This window comes from Globicephala melas, chromosome 6 (assembly GCF_963455315.2).
Source record: "Globicephala melas chromosome 6, mGloMel1.2, whole genome shotgun sequence".
NCBI classification, from domain to species: Eukaryota; Metazoa; Chordata; class Mammalia; order Artiodactyla; family Delphinidae; genus Globicephala; species Globicephala melas.
In genome coordinates this window covers 51,001,241-51,015,537 of record NC_083319.1, presented here as the reverse complement: position 1 = coordinate 51,015,537, position 14,297 = coordinate 51,001,241, and the positions used below count along the sequence as shown (strand labels likewise).

The 14,297-nt window shown below is 44.5% G+C and overlaps 2 protein-coding genes across 3 annotated transcripts in view; one reads left to right on the top strand and one right to left on the bottom strand.

Moving 5' to 3' along the window:
- PGM5 (phosphoglucomutase 5) overlaps positions 1 to 3,250 on the top strand; it is a 194,054-nt gene extending 190,804 nt beyond the window's left edge. The window contains exon 10 of one of the 2 annotated variants that reach the window (XM_060299977.2): positions 1,624 to 3,250. In XM_060299977.2, the coding sequence (XP_060155960.1) occupies positions 1,624 to 1,713 (90 nt within the window). In that variant the 3' untranslated portion in view covers positions 1,714 to 3,250. The remainder of the gene's footprint in view (positions 1 to 1,623) is intronic. The other variant, XM_030877055.3, reaches the window with a different exon arrangement.
- Positions 3,251 to 10,081: 6,831 nt separating this feature from the next.
- On the bottom strand, positions 10,082 to 13,734 carry TMEM252 (transmembrane protein 252). The gene is made up of 2 exons (XM_030877193.1): positions 13,457 to 13,734; positions 10,082 to 10,319 (listed from the first exon to the last, which is right to left on the bottom strand). The coding sequence occupies exons 1-2, from the start codon at positions 13,732 to 13,734 to the stop codon at positions 10,082 to 10,084; spliced, it is 516 nt and encodes a 171-aa protein (XP_030733053.1).
- Positions 13,735 to 14,297: the final 563 nt, after the last annotated feature.

Below are 14,297 nucleotides of genomic sequence, written 5' to 3'. Positions count from 1 at the left end.
GGATTACATCTGCGCTGCTTCATCTCGTCATCTCTATAGAGTGAGATAATGTAATACATTTAGCCATAAATGTATTAAACCATGAGACTTGCTGCTAGAGCATTCTTTCCAAAGCACAGTTCTGACAGTGTCAACGTTTAGCTCAGGAACCTCCAACATCTCCCCTTACCTAATGAATTAAAACCTTACACTTGGCCCTGGTGGTTAGGTCTCTCCAAACAAGTGTTGCTCACTTATGGCTCAGGAATGCCCTGTGTCCACACTCCACTCAGGACAGCTGGGCTACTTGTGCTTCTGGCGCCCTGGGTGTTTGCTTGGGCTCTTGCTGTCTGATTAGGATGCATGCATTCCCTCCGTCCCTCTATCTGTTAGGAATACGTGTAGGTTGCAAGTAATAGAATCTTTCTCTCCCCTCCAAAAATACAGGTTTTATTTTCCTCAATATGATATCTTTTTTCCCCTTATGCCAGCATTTCCCAAACTTCTTTTCTGCCAGTACCCCTATATTAGTATTCGTCTTTAAATGGACTTAACTTTGTTTTCACTTAAATCTATTTTTTTTATTCTAGAAAGCTTACATCAGTGCTCTCCAAGGAAAAAACAGTATCCCTAGGTAAACTCCCTTGATAAATAAAACAGCATCCCTTGATAAATAAAATTCATCATAAAAAATAAATGCAATAAAAAATACAATGATATTACCTTCTATCTAGGTAACTCTTGCCTGAGGCATGCTCTGTCCTGGTAAAAGTGTTAAAGATTGGCAGCAAATAGATTTTCTCTTTGATGAAATTAGGAGGATTGAAGAAGAATGGAAAATAGACTGACTTTCTCAGTGTTCCGGTGCCATGCCCATGCACCATCTAAAATCATCTCCTGCACCACCTAAAATCATCTTGAGTGGTGTGTGCTCTCACTTTGGAAAACGCTGCCTGAGTCTCATGAAATGATGAGCAGCTAAAGGGCAAGACGTGATTCTCACTCCCCTTCATGTCCTTCACCTTTCCAAGAATCTATTCCCTAGGCCTCCAAACCTCCCCACCTCCTTCTAGGGGACGCTGAGGTGCCCCATGAGCCACTGTGTTATGTGATGGGAAGAAATGAGCTGTTATTCTCTGCAGCGCTAGCTGATGGATTGGTCTGTCTTCTCCAAAACATCAGGAGAGTAGGTTCATCAGGTCCATGGACTTAGGATGTAGAATGAGTGTTCTTCCTCAAGTTCACGCACATGTGTGTGGCGGGGGGGGTGGGGCGGGGGGGCGGGTATGTGTTGGGGAGGGAATGTAGCAGAGGAAGACTGGGGGGTTTTCTGAACTTCCTTGATTCACAGCGCTCTGTTCCCGAAATGCTTCAATACTCTCGTAGTTGGGTTGTGCAAGCTCCTATCTTAGAGCAATGTGTGTGGGAGCCAGGTAAGACTTTGGAGATCAACTGCTGCCTCTCCTCTCCCTAACCGCCCGCCCACTGAGTCTCCTCTTACGGAAGAGGAAACCAGGGACCAGCGAACAGGTGTCCAGATCCACAAATCAGAACTGAATCCAGATGCTTGGAATAGAAACCCATCCCTGCAGCCCTCCTGTGACTGACTCGAGTTGTTCACAGACTTTCTTCCTCCTTTTCCAGGCAGTGCTAAGCCCTCTCATAGCCATCGCGCTGAAAATATCCCAGATTCACGAGAGAACCGGCCGGAGGGGCCCTACTGTCATCACCTGAACGGAGGACAGATCACTCAGCACAGCCAAAAGAACGCGCTCGGCGGGGGACGCTTCACTCATGCCTTCTTGCTACCTGTTTGTGCCTCTTATGACTTTGAAAAAAAAACAAAGGTTGATTTGGTGGTGGGCGGGGTAGGTGGGGAAAGAAAAAAATGTCTGTTTTGTTTGGGTTTTAGTCAGTTTCTGCAAATGCAACAGGGTCTTCGGTTGTCTCTGAAAGCTGCACTGTCATCTGATATCTGCTTTATCACACAAGGGAACCTGCCCTTTTGAGAGAGAATCAGGGGGCTGGGAATAGTCAGGGCATCTGTGCATCGTTGGCGTCAGGTGAGAGAAGGTTCTGGAATAACGGAGGAGAGTGCAATGCCAGAAGTCAGCTGACCCTGAGCCCCAGGTGCTCCCGGACAGACCTAAGAAGGCTCTCTTCAGCAGCGGGAGGATTTAACTTTTCATCCCAGGTCAGGTCTCCCATGGGTGAAAGTTGTAGAACTCCTAATAGCCCACCTCATGCCCACCAACCACCTGATGGCCACTCACCCTCCTTCCCATCTCCAAAGTCCCCATGCCACCCCCTTCACATCTTCAAGAGCTTTCTACAAACCACAATGACACACTTTCAACAAAACATATCAAAGGGTGTTTTTCTCTCTTATTTTGTAAATAATATCAATACTAGCTATTAAGCAGGCTGCATTCCTTCAAATTCAGCCATTCATTACACAGGTGGGAGGTCATTTCTTAGCAGGACTCTGAGAATGAATGCTAAACGTTTTCGGGCCCCGTCTTGATTATATCACGTGGGTTGGTACATGAGTTGATACTAATTCCTGCTGCGAAGGCAAAATACCACCATGTTGGCTGTCTCTCTGACTTTCTCACTCTGCTAACTTATCTCCCAATAAGGGCCTGTTTTCATGCACTTGTTTGGACACAGTTCAGATCTTACTGGTCATGGCTGTAAAAGGAGACAGTGAAATGCTGTAAAAGTAGGAGATGAAGTGGATGCTGGAAGAGAATCTTGCTGGTGGCACAGTGATGGGCCTGATGAGACGGCAGGGAGGGTGGGGTCCCCTGCTGGAAAGCAGAGGGTCACAGCTGGCTTTATTTGCCCAGAAAAAAAGATATTGTGTCCCTGGCAGCCTCCGTCAGTCCTCAGCCAGAACCCTGGGCGCACAGGACCTGTTTGCATATGTTTTGCTTCCTTGGGAACGCACCCACTTATCATGTCATTGGCACAGATAACATGGTGCGCTTTGACCGTTCAGAAATTCATTATTGCTGTAGTCAAGATTAGGGGAAGCAGAGAGACATTCCCAGCAAGGTATTTGTTTCCATTTTCTATCTATGCTTCTGTCAGAAACTTGCTAGGACCTTTAGTAGCTAATAAAAAAGAAATTTCTGATTTCAACCTTACACAAGAATTGTGGATTTTTGCTTATTTGTTTGTCTTGCCATTTGACAAACTCCAGTATTAGTCACTCTTCTGATAAGTCTGCCTTGCAGAACACTTGCAAGGGCTGGTATTCATCATTATGATCTTGGGAATTTAGTAAATAAATGGAACAGAGAAGGCAAAGTGCTCAAAACTGCCTTTGGGCGTCAGAAGAAACGAACGTGGCATCTAATCTTTCATCACAAGTGTCTTGATTTCAAAATAATAGTAGGGTGGCTTTGAGCTGAGATTCTAAGGAACTAGTTATGAAGTTTATCAGCAATGGAATACAACTTGCCTTGTGGCTTTGGTTCTCATCATCTTTAAAGTGGAGGTCCATGGGACTTCCCTGGTGGCGCAGTGGTTAAGAACCTGCCTGCCAGTGCAGATTCGAGCCCTGGTCCGGAAAGATCCCACATACTGCGGAGCAACTAAGCCCGTGTGCCACAACTACTAAGCCCGTGTGCCACAACTACTAAGCCCGCGTGCCACAACTACTGAAGCCCACATGCCTAGAGCCCGTGCTCTGCAACAAGAGAAGCCATCGCAATGAGAAGCCTGCGCACCACAACGAAGAGTAGCCCCCGCTCACTGCAACTAGAGAGAGCCCACGCTCAGCAACGAAGACCCAACCCAGCCAAAAATAAATAAACAAATGTATTTTTTTAAAAAAAAAGAAAGTGGAGGTTGATGACAGCACAACTAGATACACTCAGGCTTAGACAGCTAAGCCTATTTTTCAATATTTTTTCTCAAGTTGCTGAACTTTTCATCATGTCGAACTTTGAAGTTCAAATGTAAATTAATCCTCATTTTAAAATCCTGTTTCTTTATTTCAGTATGGAGTCATGTGTGTCCAGCAACACAAATATAATTCATTCATTCAGCAAACACCAGTTGAACAACTACTCTATGCAGAGTCCTGGGTTTCTTTGGTGCAGCAAACGGATGCATAAAATATTATCCCTGCTTCTGTGAGTTTGTAGTTTGGGAACGGGAGGCTATGGCTAACATGCACAATGAATCAGGTAGACATGAAGGTTACAGCAGCGGCACAAGCAACCGGCTGTGGGAATACACAGAGAGACTGACTCAGAGATGGAAGGCACTAGCACCTAAGGGATTTCCCAAAGAGTGGAGTTTCCTGGGCCTGGTAACCATTTCTGTAATTTCACCAGGGGTGAATGTAGCAAGAACAAAGACTAGAAGTGGAGGGGTAGGATGGCTGGAGAAGAGGCTTGCTTTGGGTCTAGTGAGAGGTTGGCTGGCATGAGTGGGGCTGAAGCAGACACAACGTTATAAATACCAGACGAAGCAAATTCTTGGGCCCAGCTGCGGAAAGAAGCAGCTGCACAGCCACCTATTTTTATGGAGCTTTTTCTCAGCGAGGTTGCAAAAGGGAAGGTTCTCTAGTGGCTCAGGACACAGCCTGCCTCTGGAGCCTGCTTCATATCACACTGCCAAGGTATGAATTCTGCTTTACATAAAAGTCAAGCTTCTCTTGCTGAGCTATACATGCACATCCTCTTGCCTTACCCTCGGGAGAAGTGAAAGACAGGAAGTCACCCTTCTGCACATAATGTTCTTTGGTTCTTAAAGACAGAGCTTCAGCCACCAGTCTCTCTTAGGAGTAGATGACTGGAGAGGTCCACGAATGTTGTGGGGACCACAGGAGAGAATCGTGGGAGGGACTGTGGATAGAGTATGGCAGCTGTCAGGCCACTCCTGTGATCGGCTAGGATTGAGGTGTCCACTCACTGCACCACATGCTTCCAGAGCAATGACAAGCACCAGTGTACGTAATGCAGTGATTCCCAAAGAGGGCAGTGCCGCTACCCTCCCAGGGAGTGTTTGGAAATGTGTGTGTATGTGTGCCAGGGAGGCGCTTAGCGGGAGGGGACCGAGGATGTGAAATCTGCTGTGTCAGCCAGTCCCCTAGATCAAAAAGTTGTTTTGCCTCATCTATGATTCTTGAGTTTATTGACTGAGCTTGGAAATGGATAGACAGCCATTATTAAAATGAGATCTTTTAGCCATCTTGCTGATCCAAGGTGCAGCCTACATCTACCGTGTTCTTGGCGCAAATAGTGCTGCGTGATGTTGCAGGCTGAAGGGCTTGCACAAGACATGAAGGCTTTCTGCACAGGAAGCTTCAGATTGATGACCAATCCCGTGGTGGCACAATGGGCTGAGAGTTGGCCACACTGAGCCAGTGTTCTCTGCAGGTAATACAGGCAATGACAGGGTTAATGGCATGGTGACTTCTGATTGGCCAGCGTGGCTCAGTGTAAGGCACAGGATTTACCTTGGCAACACATCCATCAGCCACGGCTTGTGGCGGGTGTGGGGAATTTGAAATGCACCTGCGGGAACTCGTAGTGATATAACAGATGACTCCATTTTATTGCTTGATTACCCACCGGCTACTCGCCAAACACGTGGACCCTGATATCCCAGACACCTGCCTTGAAGAGATTTCCATTCCTGAGTGGTGAAGGGGCTGAGACATCACACGCCTTTGGAAATGAGGTAACTCCCAGTAAATCAGTCTTTGGCTCTTCAGAAGTTACAAACAGCAAGAGATTATCCGAGGCGGCAGAGCTTAGCAGAATGCCTGCTCCACTCCGACCAGCTGGAAACGTCTTCAGTGGACGGTTCATGCGGCTGACGACCCACTTGGTATGTGCATCAGCCTAAGTTGTCATGTCACGGAGCATAGAATATGGTGAAGGGATGCGGTATAAACCCATGTCTGTATCATCTTCCCACGTCTTTTAGCACCTAGTGTGTGCCTTACAAAATAGGTGGCCTGGGGAGATACCTCACCAAAGACAGTGTGCTTAAGTAGAATCTTAAAGGATGGATACGAGTGGGAGTTTTTGAGTGGAGGGGCCCAAAGTATACTCTACATTTCAGGTGTGCAAAAGATGCAGCACAGCGTGTTCTATAACTGACCTCGTCATGCTTATCTTCTGGGGGTGGAGGTGGCTCCTTAGATGTGATAAGATTAAAACACTGGAGAGTCATCGCCTCTGAGAATTTCCCTTCCCTTGTTGACACGTGAGCCCGCCACCCCGCCGTCCACATTTCAGAGGAGGTAACGGGTAAAGACTGCACTTTCTCATAGTCTAAGTGCCCTGCCTGCCATTCACAGTATCGTGGTTCTCGATTCATCACCATTAAATTGATTGTAAACTTCAGGAGGAAGAGGGGATACAATGTCTACTTCCCCTGAGTGAATCTTCCAGGGGTGGCCAATGAATTTTCATTAATCACAACAGGACACTTTTTGTTTTTTTTTACTTTTCATTTTATATTGTATAGCCGATTAACAATGTCATGATAATTTCAGGTGAGAGCAAAGCGACTCCACCATACATATACATGTATCCATTCTCCCCCAGATTCCCCTCCCATCCAGGCTGCCACGTAACATTGAGCAGAGTTCCCTGTGCTATATAGTAAGTCTTTGTTGGTTATCCTTTTTAAATATAGCAGTGTGTACATGTCAATCCCAAACTCCCTAACTATCCCTCCCCTCCACCCTTCCCCGCACCCTGTAACCGTAAGTTCATTCTCTAAGTCTGTGAGTCCGTTTCTTTTTGTAAATATGTTCATTTGTATCACTTCTTCTTAGATTCTGCATATAAACGAATATCATACGATACTTCTCTTTCTCTGTCTGACTTACTTAATTTAATATGACATCTCTAGGTCCATCCATGTTGCTGCACATGGCATTATTTCATTCTTTTTTATGGTCGAGTAATAGTCCATTGTATATATGTACCACTTCTTCTTTATCCATTCCTTTGTCAATGGACAATTAGGTGGCTTCCATGTCTTGGCTGTTGTAAACAGTGCTGCAGTGAACGTTGGGGTGCGTGTATCCTTTCGTACCGTGTTTTTCTCCGGATATATGCCCAAGAGTGGGATTGCAGGGTCATATGGTACTTCTATTTGTAGTTTTTTAAGGAATCTCCATACTGTTCTCCATAGTGGCTGTACCAATTTACATTCCCACCAACAGTGTAGGAGGGATCCCTTCTCTGCACACCCTCTCCAGCACTTATCGTTTGTGGATTTTCTGATGATGGCCATTTTGACTTGTGTGAGGTGATAATCTCATTGTAGTTTTGATTTGCATTTCTCTAATCCTTAGCGACGTTGAACACCTTTTCGTGTGCCTCTTGGCCATCCGTATGTGTTCCTTGGAAAAATGTCTATTTAGGTTTTCTCCCCATTTTTTGACTGGGTTGTTTGTGTTGATGATATTAAGCCACATGAGCTGTTTGTAGATTTTGGAGACTAATCCCTTGTCGGTCACATCATTTGCAAATATTTTCTCCCAATCTGTGGGCAACAGGACACTTTTGTCTGACTCGCCCAGTGGGTTTTAATTGGTAGGCCTCTCAAAGGCAGGATTTGCTGTGGGTAGTAACCATGTTTCTGATGCTTGCTTCAGAGTACATTTGTTTTTTTTAAAAAAAAGGCAATAAATATCTCTTAGTCGTATTTCTTTATGAAAGGCACATGGCTCATTTTCTGACTCAATAGTTGATGTTCAATGATGTTAGGCTCTGCAAAAAGATTAACTCATCTGGATGCTGTGTTCCACATGGAGAATAAAATTTTGACTTACGCTCCTCTATTGATTTTTTTTCTGATACAAAACAGCAAAAAAGGGGAAAGTTTAAGTACAAAATTTATTGCAGGAAAGAGATTAAAACAATTTTCTTATGTAAACCAAAATTACATTTGTCTCACATGACTACCAGTAGTTGGAAAAACCATCTATTACAAATTCAAACTCTGGACGATAGCCCAGTTATAGAGCTTGTTCAGGTCAGTGAATGTGCTCAGACCCCAAGGAAAATTTCAGGATAACCATCTCAGTAGAGGAATAGAAAGAGATGACAAGAGAGAAATAATAAATCGCCTTGCTAATAAATGACCGCCTTCCTGTTGGAGAACCACGAGTGACCTTCATGTCCACTTATGTTCTTGATGTCAAGGATTCAAATCACAGATGCCCAAAGTCCTGCTTTGTGTAAAGGAACCAGGATTTCCTTTTATGGCTTCCTGTGTATTTGTCAGGACATGCTTCATCTGAGCACTCAGCAATAACAGGGAAGAGGAGGCTACAGAGGCCCCATCCTACCTCTACAACCCTTATCCTCTTGAAAGCTCTCCATCCTTCCCACCGCTGTCCAAAGCCCTCCTGTGCCCGTTCACCAAGGCTGTCTATTATCATTAGGAACCATCTTTCATCAACAGTATAAGAATCAGATGAAAGGAAATTACACCAGGAGGTGAGGGCCAAGCTCCTAGGCAGAAAACGGAGGGCTTATTTACATTTTAAAAGAGCAGCCAGACTGTTAACCCTAAAGCAACCTTTGCTGCCTCTCTTTAAGATAGTGCTGCAACCCTGGGGCTCCACTTCCTGTTAGGGCCCACTTCCTCAAGTGGGAGACAAGTCCAAACTGTTCCCTGGGAGGAGGAAGTAGGACAGGATTAGCACAACCTAGCACAAAAGTGTGAAGTCAGCATGTCTTCCCATGCCCCCTAGGAACCTTTCTTCACCCTCCTGGAAATAACTGTATGTTGTTGGAAAGGTTTCTTAACTTCTCCAAGTCTCGATTTATGCATCTGTAAAATGGGAATAACCATAGCACTTATCTCTGAAGGCTATAGCGAGGGCTAAATAAAAAGCGTAAAAAGTTCATAACACAGTGCCTGTGATATAAAAGGCATTCCCCGATTGTTAGATATTAATCCCAACATAAAGTCCTCCCTTGATGGGGGAGGAAACTGAGGCCCAGAGAGATGAAGGTTTTTGCTCAAGCTCTAAAGCATCAGGCTGCATCTCCTCCCACCATTCTGCCACCTGATTTGTCCTCTTGCATTAAAACTTATAATAAGATATAATGAAGCTGACGAGGAATCACTGGGCTTTAAAATAAATGTCCTAAGTCTAAAAGTGCCTGGATCTGTATCTTGAGACACAAAGAATTTTCTGTTAATGATTAAGGTACTACAATATAGTCTCCTTTCTTTCAAATCCTAGAGATTTACAGGGGGGGTTCCCTGAAATATATGGGTATTTTAAAACTTTTCAAGATTTATGTCCAATTCTGTATTAATACAACCTATGGCTAGTACAGATTCTTTTTTTCCTGAATCCTGTGTATGATGAATTTTTAAGTATTCTCTTTATTCAACTTGAGTCTCTAAGAAATCTTATCATATATGCTTGTACAACCATCCATTCTTAAAATACTCATTTAAGATTTTGTACTTGAGCCATTTTGAAAGCAAATAGTGAAGTCACTTTCCTTTCACATAGAAATAAAATACACGTATTTAAAGTAAAGTCATTCAAAATAACATTCATGGGTTCCAGAGGCAAATCTCTTACAGTGTGAATTACTGTGTCACTCTGGTAATACGGTAAATGAGGATAACTTCAAAGCCAGCCAGCAGAACCCACAATTTAAATGATAATGCCCCTTCATTGCCAGCATGCTTTCCCTTTGTGATTATTGGTAATTCAGTACAGGAAGGTACGTGGTGTCCAAGCAGCATCTATTCCTCCCTTTTGGGGGTCTAGGTAATGGGAGAGGAGTTGAGAGAGCAGAAAAGCTCTCCGTGGAGCAGAGCTCTCACAACACTTTTGCAGTCCAAAAGTTCACCTGGGTTGAGATCCTTTGAAACGTTTGCCTGGTGCCGACCACACCCTTCCAGGGCTCCGCTCTGCCCTTGCAGGCCAAGCACGTGTGCGGAATTGCATTGCTGTCACACGCAGCATCCCCTCTGCAGACTCCCATGTGGGATCACTGATGTGGCTTTTCCTCCCACAGTCCCTGCCTGGGTTTATTACTAGCAGCTGCATCCCATGAGGGTGCGTCATGAGGGCTGGAGAGCTTCCCCTGCTTCAGCACTCTTGGTTTTGCCTCTCAGCATCCTGCAGTGGCGTTGCTGCCTCCACCCTGTCTGCTACAGACTCGTCATAGGATGGTGGGGCCTCCGGGTGGGCATCACCTTCATCCTCAAATTCGAGGCCCATCTCTGTATACGGAGGTGGAGGAACATCCGAGGTCTCTTGCTCTGCAGGACAGCCTTGCTTTTCAGCATCAAGACTCTCTTCATAAGCAGGAGGGTAAAAATCTGGCCTGGGGGACAAAATGCCACAAACATACATGTGTTATTTAAGCGGTTCATGCCAAAGAGGCATATGTCTGCCTCTCTCAAATCACATCGTGTGAAGTTAAACTGTTAAGAAACATTGATTCGGAAACAGATGTTCTTCCCTGGCATCACCAGTTTTTTAAAAATGTGCTGCTCTTCCAGCAAAACCCTCTTTGTCAGCCGTTGGATGTGTGCCTCTATACTCATCTTTTTCCAGACTATTCCCTCTCTCTTACTCATTGGAACCAGGGACTTTCAGTGTGAGATCCTTAGCAGGGGTAGGGGACATGGGGGCCTTGGCTGGAGCATCTCTCTATCCAGTTATTTAGTTCATTCACATTTTTGTCCCCATTCACACACATCCTCTTCTACTCGATTGCACTCACTGTCTCAGATCCTCACAACCAACAAAATAATGAATGAAAACCAGCTCCATGAAGATTCCGGAACTATATCAGATGCTTCTCTCTTTCCTATCACTCTTTCAATCAGCTAGGCCGCCCTTCCTCCCGCCGCCATACTCATTTCTCAAACTATTTCAACTGACAACTTTATGTAGATTTCAGTCGTGGTCCTTTCCATGCCAACAGGCCAATGGCTAAAGGAGCCGTTCATGCCAGAGCTGATGTACTCATCGGTAATCTTGCCCAGTGTTGCTAACTGCTAAATCCTCTGGCTTCTCCATCGTGAATGGGATTGGGGGTGGCGTGGAGGTGAAGAAGCGGGAGGGTGAGCTTGATTTAGTTGTGTATTTATAGAGTGAGTCCTTCCAGTGCCTACAGGGAGTGTTTGTGGTACGTAACCACAACAGAACAGGGACTGCCATTTGTAGCCGCAGCTCCATTCCAATGTTACCAGGCCCAAAAACAAAGAGCTGAAGCTTTGAGCTTCACTCAGAATAGCCAAGGCTATGCCCTGGGGCACATGTGTAAAGGCATTGAAGACAGAAAGTTGAGCTGTTCCCTGGAGTGATTTGAGAGGCTCCAGGATGACTGCTGCCTGCCCCCATGTCCCATCCACTTCTCCCTTCCCCCAGTCTCCCCACACTGCTTCGCTTTCCCAGTGTCCTGAATTCCACCATTGCAGACCCCTTTGGGTACCCATTTTGAATGCAAATCCTTCTGAGAAATGTAACTTAACCATTTACTGACTTACTAGCCATTCTGAGTGGGCTGGGCATCTATTAGATGCAGCAGAAAGGGCAGTAAAAGGGAGGTGTCGTGATACCATAGTTTAAAGTATTTCAGCACAGACAGTGCAATATTATGCATGTGTTAGTAAATTAAGCTACATCCTAAAGGCAATCAGTTATTCTTATCAGGAATTCACACTCTGGAGGCAATCATCTAACATTTATACCAAAATAAAAGAAAGAAAGAAAGAAAACCATCACTCTAGAAGCATCTTCTACAATCACTTCAGTTATCTTTAATTTTTTATCAAACCCAGAGACCTTGCAGTTAGTATAATAAACATTGGAAATGGATTTTGGTCATTGTAATTAGTATCTTATTAATTAGCATAATCATGTCAAAAATCAACTGTCATGGATAAAAATCACTTATATTCAAGGTACATGGAGTAGCTAAAATATTGTTTGGCTAAAAAGTTCGTTCGGGGTTTTCCATAAGATGTTACAGAAAAACCCCGAACAAACTTTTTGGCCGACCCAATATCTTAGATGAAGAGAATAAAAGAATTTATGGAGTCTTGCAGACTGTACCTTAAGGATGATGCCTGAGGTTTTATCCCTAAATGATTCCGTGTTCAGCCAGAAATTAGGAGATTTTTGGTTGTCCGATACTTACCATAAGGTTAACTGAAATTTTTTTATTGTGGTAAAGTACATATAACATAAAATTTACCACTTTAGCAATTTTAAGTGTACAGTTCAATGGTATTAAATACATTCACATCGTTTTGCAGCCATCACCATTATCCATCTTCAGAACTTTTTCATCATTCCAGGCTGAAACTCTGTACTCATTAAACAGTAACTCTCCATTCCCTCCTCCCCTGGCACCTGGTAACCACTGCTGTACATTCTGTCTATGAATCTGACTGCTCTAGGTACCTCATATAAGTGGAATCATATAATATTTGTCTTTTGGGCTTATTTCTGGCCTATTTCACTGAGCGTATTGTCTTCAAGGTTCATTCATGTTATAGCTGCATCAGTATTTCCTTTCTTTTTAAGGATGAATAATATTCCATCTTTTGTACATACCATATTTTGTTTATCCATTCATCTATTGATGGATATATGGGTTGTTTCCACAGTTTGGCTGTTGTGAAGAATGCTGCTGTGAACACTGGGGTACAAATATCTGTTCAAGTCCCTGCTTTCAATTATTTTGTCTATATACCCAGAAGTGGAATTGTTAGATCAAGTGGTAATTTTATATTTAATGTTTTGAGGATCCTCCGTACCACAGAGCAGCTGCACTATTTTGCATTCCCACCAGCAGTGCACAGGTTTCCCAGTTTTTCCACATCCTTGCTAACCTTGTTGTTTTCTGCTTTTTTGATAATAGCCATCCTAATGGGTATGAGGTAGTAAGGTTAACCAATGATTACCTCTGGAATATGAGTGCCTTGTCTCAGGGAAATCTTTCATGTAATATGTGATCAGAACACCTAAGAGTACAGAAAGCTGGGACTTCACTGAGTTCACGAAGAGATTGTATAGCTGATTTCATGCTTGCTTGCTCATTTGTTGCGTGACAGAATTTGGTCTGGGACTTGCTTTCCTTACAACCTGGTAGCCAGGTTATGAGGAATAACTAACCATCACCTGCCTGTAAGGACAGCTCCCATGATACAACAAAAGAAAATGAGTTTGGCCTCTTAAATTGGCTTTGGTGTGTTTTTCAGTGGTGATGGGAGAAGGGTGGTTATTCTCTGGCATAAATTCCCTCTACTTCATAGTTTTCCCCAGAGGCAGCACCATTCTTCCTAATGTCTAATCCCAGAGTCATTCCCTGACAATAAAGCTTCAGTTGTAGACACACAGCCCCATGGGACGTGTAAGTTGCTCGCCAGTGGATTAGAAGTCATTGACCTTTTCCGGAACTCAGCCCCACCTCAGTGCTCCCCAGTCCTCTGGCTTCTCAGCACGTACCTGTCCACTGTGGCCAGGGGCAGGGCCCCCTGAGCACCGTAGTGTCTGAGCACACGGCTGAACACCCCTTTGCTTTCACTGGCCTGGTGGTAGGTGCTCCAGAAAATTCCACTCAGAAGGATCACAAACCCCAGAGGCAGAAGCAAATAGGCCAGGATCAGGTTCCCCTGGCAGTTGAACAGGGAGCCCGAGGAAATGAAGAAGGCCCCCAGGCAGATCATCAGGAAGCCCGTCAGAAGGGCAAAGGCACAGAGAGCTAGACAGGTTCTGTTCTGCATCCCTGCTTCTTTGGAACCCAGCTCCCTGACCCTGCCACTCCCCTGCTTCCCCTGCTCAGAGAGAATGCTCTCATTAGCCAGCTGTCAGCTTTATATGCTCTGGGACCAACTGGCCTTTGGACAATTAAATGAAGCAGGCACTTAGAAGCTATTCATTAACTATTGAAAGTAACTGTAATATCCTTGATTAACCTAAAAACGCAGCATTGTGTACTGCAGGAAGGCGTGGCATAGCTCTCTTGCTCTTCTGAGCTGAATGGGACCCTAGGCTGACCCCAGTTATTTGAGGGAAGGTCTCCCATCCTTTGATTAAAAGAGTCTCTTGATTCCCATGCGGGTGATTCCAAACTAATGCTAGAGAAATTAGCATTCCTTGCTGAACCCTGTTCTTTGTGGTTTGGCAGGGAGTCCTTTCCTAATTGCGTCTTCCTTTTTCTGTCCTAAAAAGATAATTGTTAAGGCTCTTACCATATTTGTCTTGCTTCTCTCAGTGATTCTCCCTTTATTGCCTTCACTTTATAATGTTGGAAGGATTCCATGAAAAAAGCTGAGGGGTGAACTCC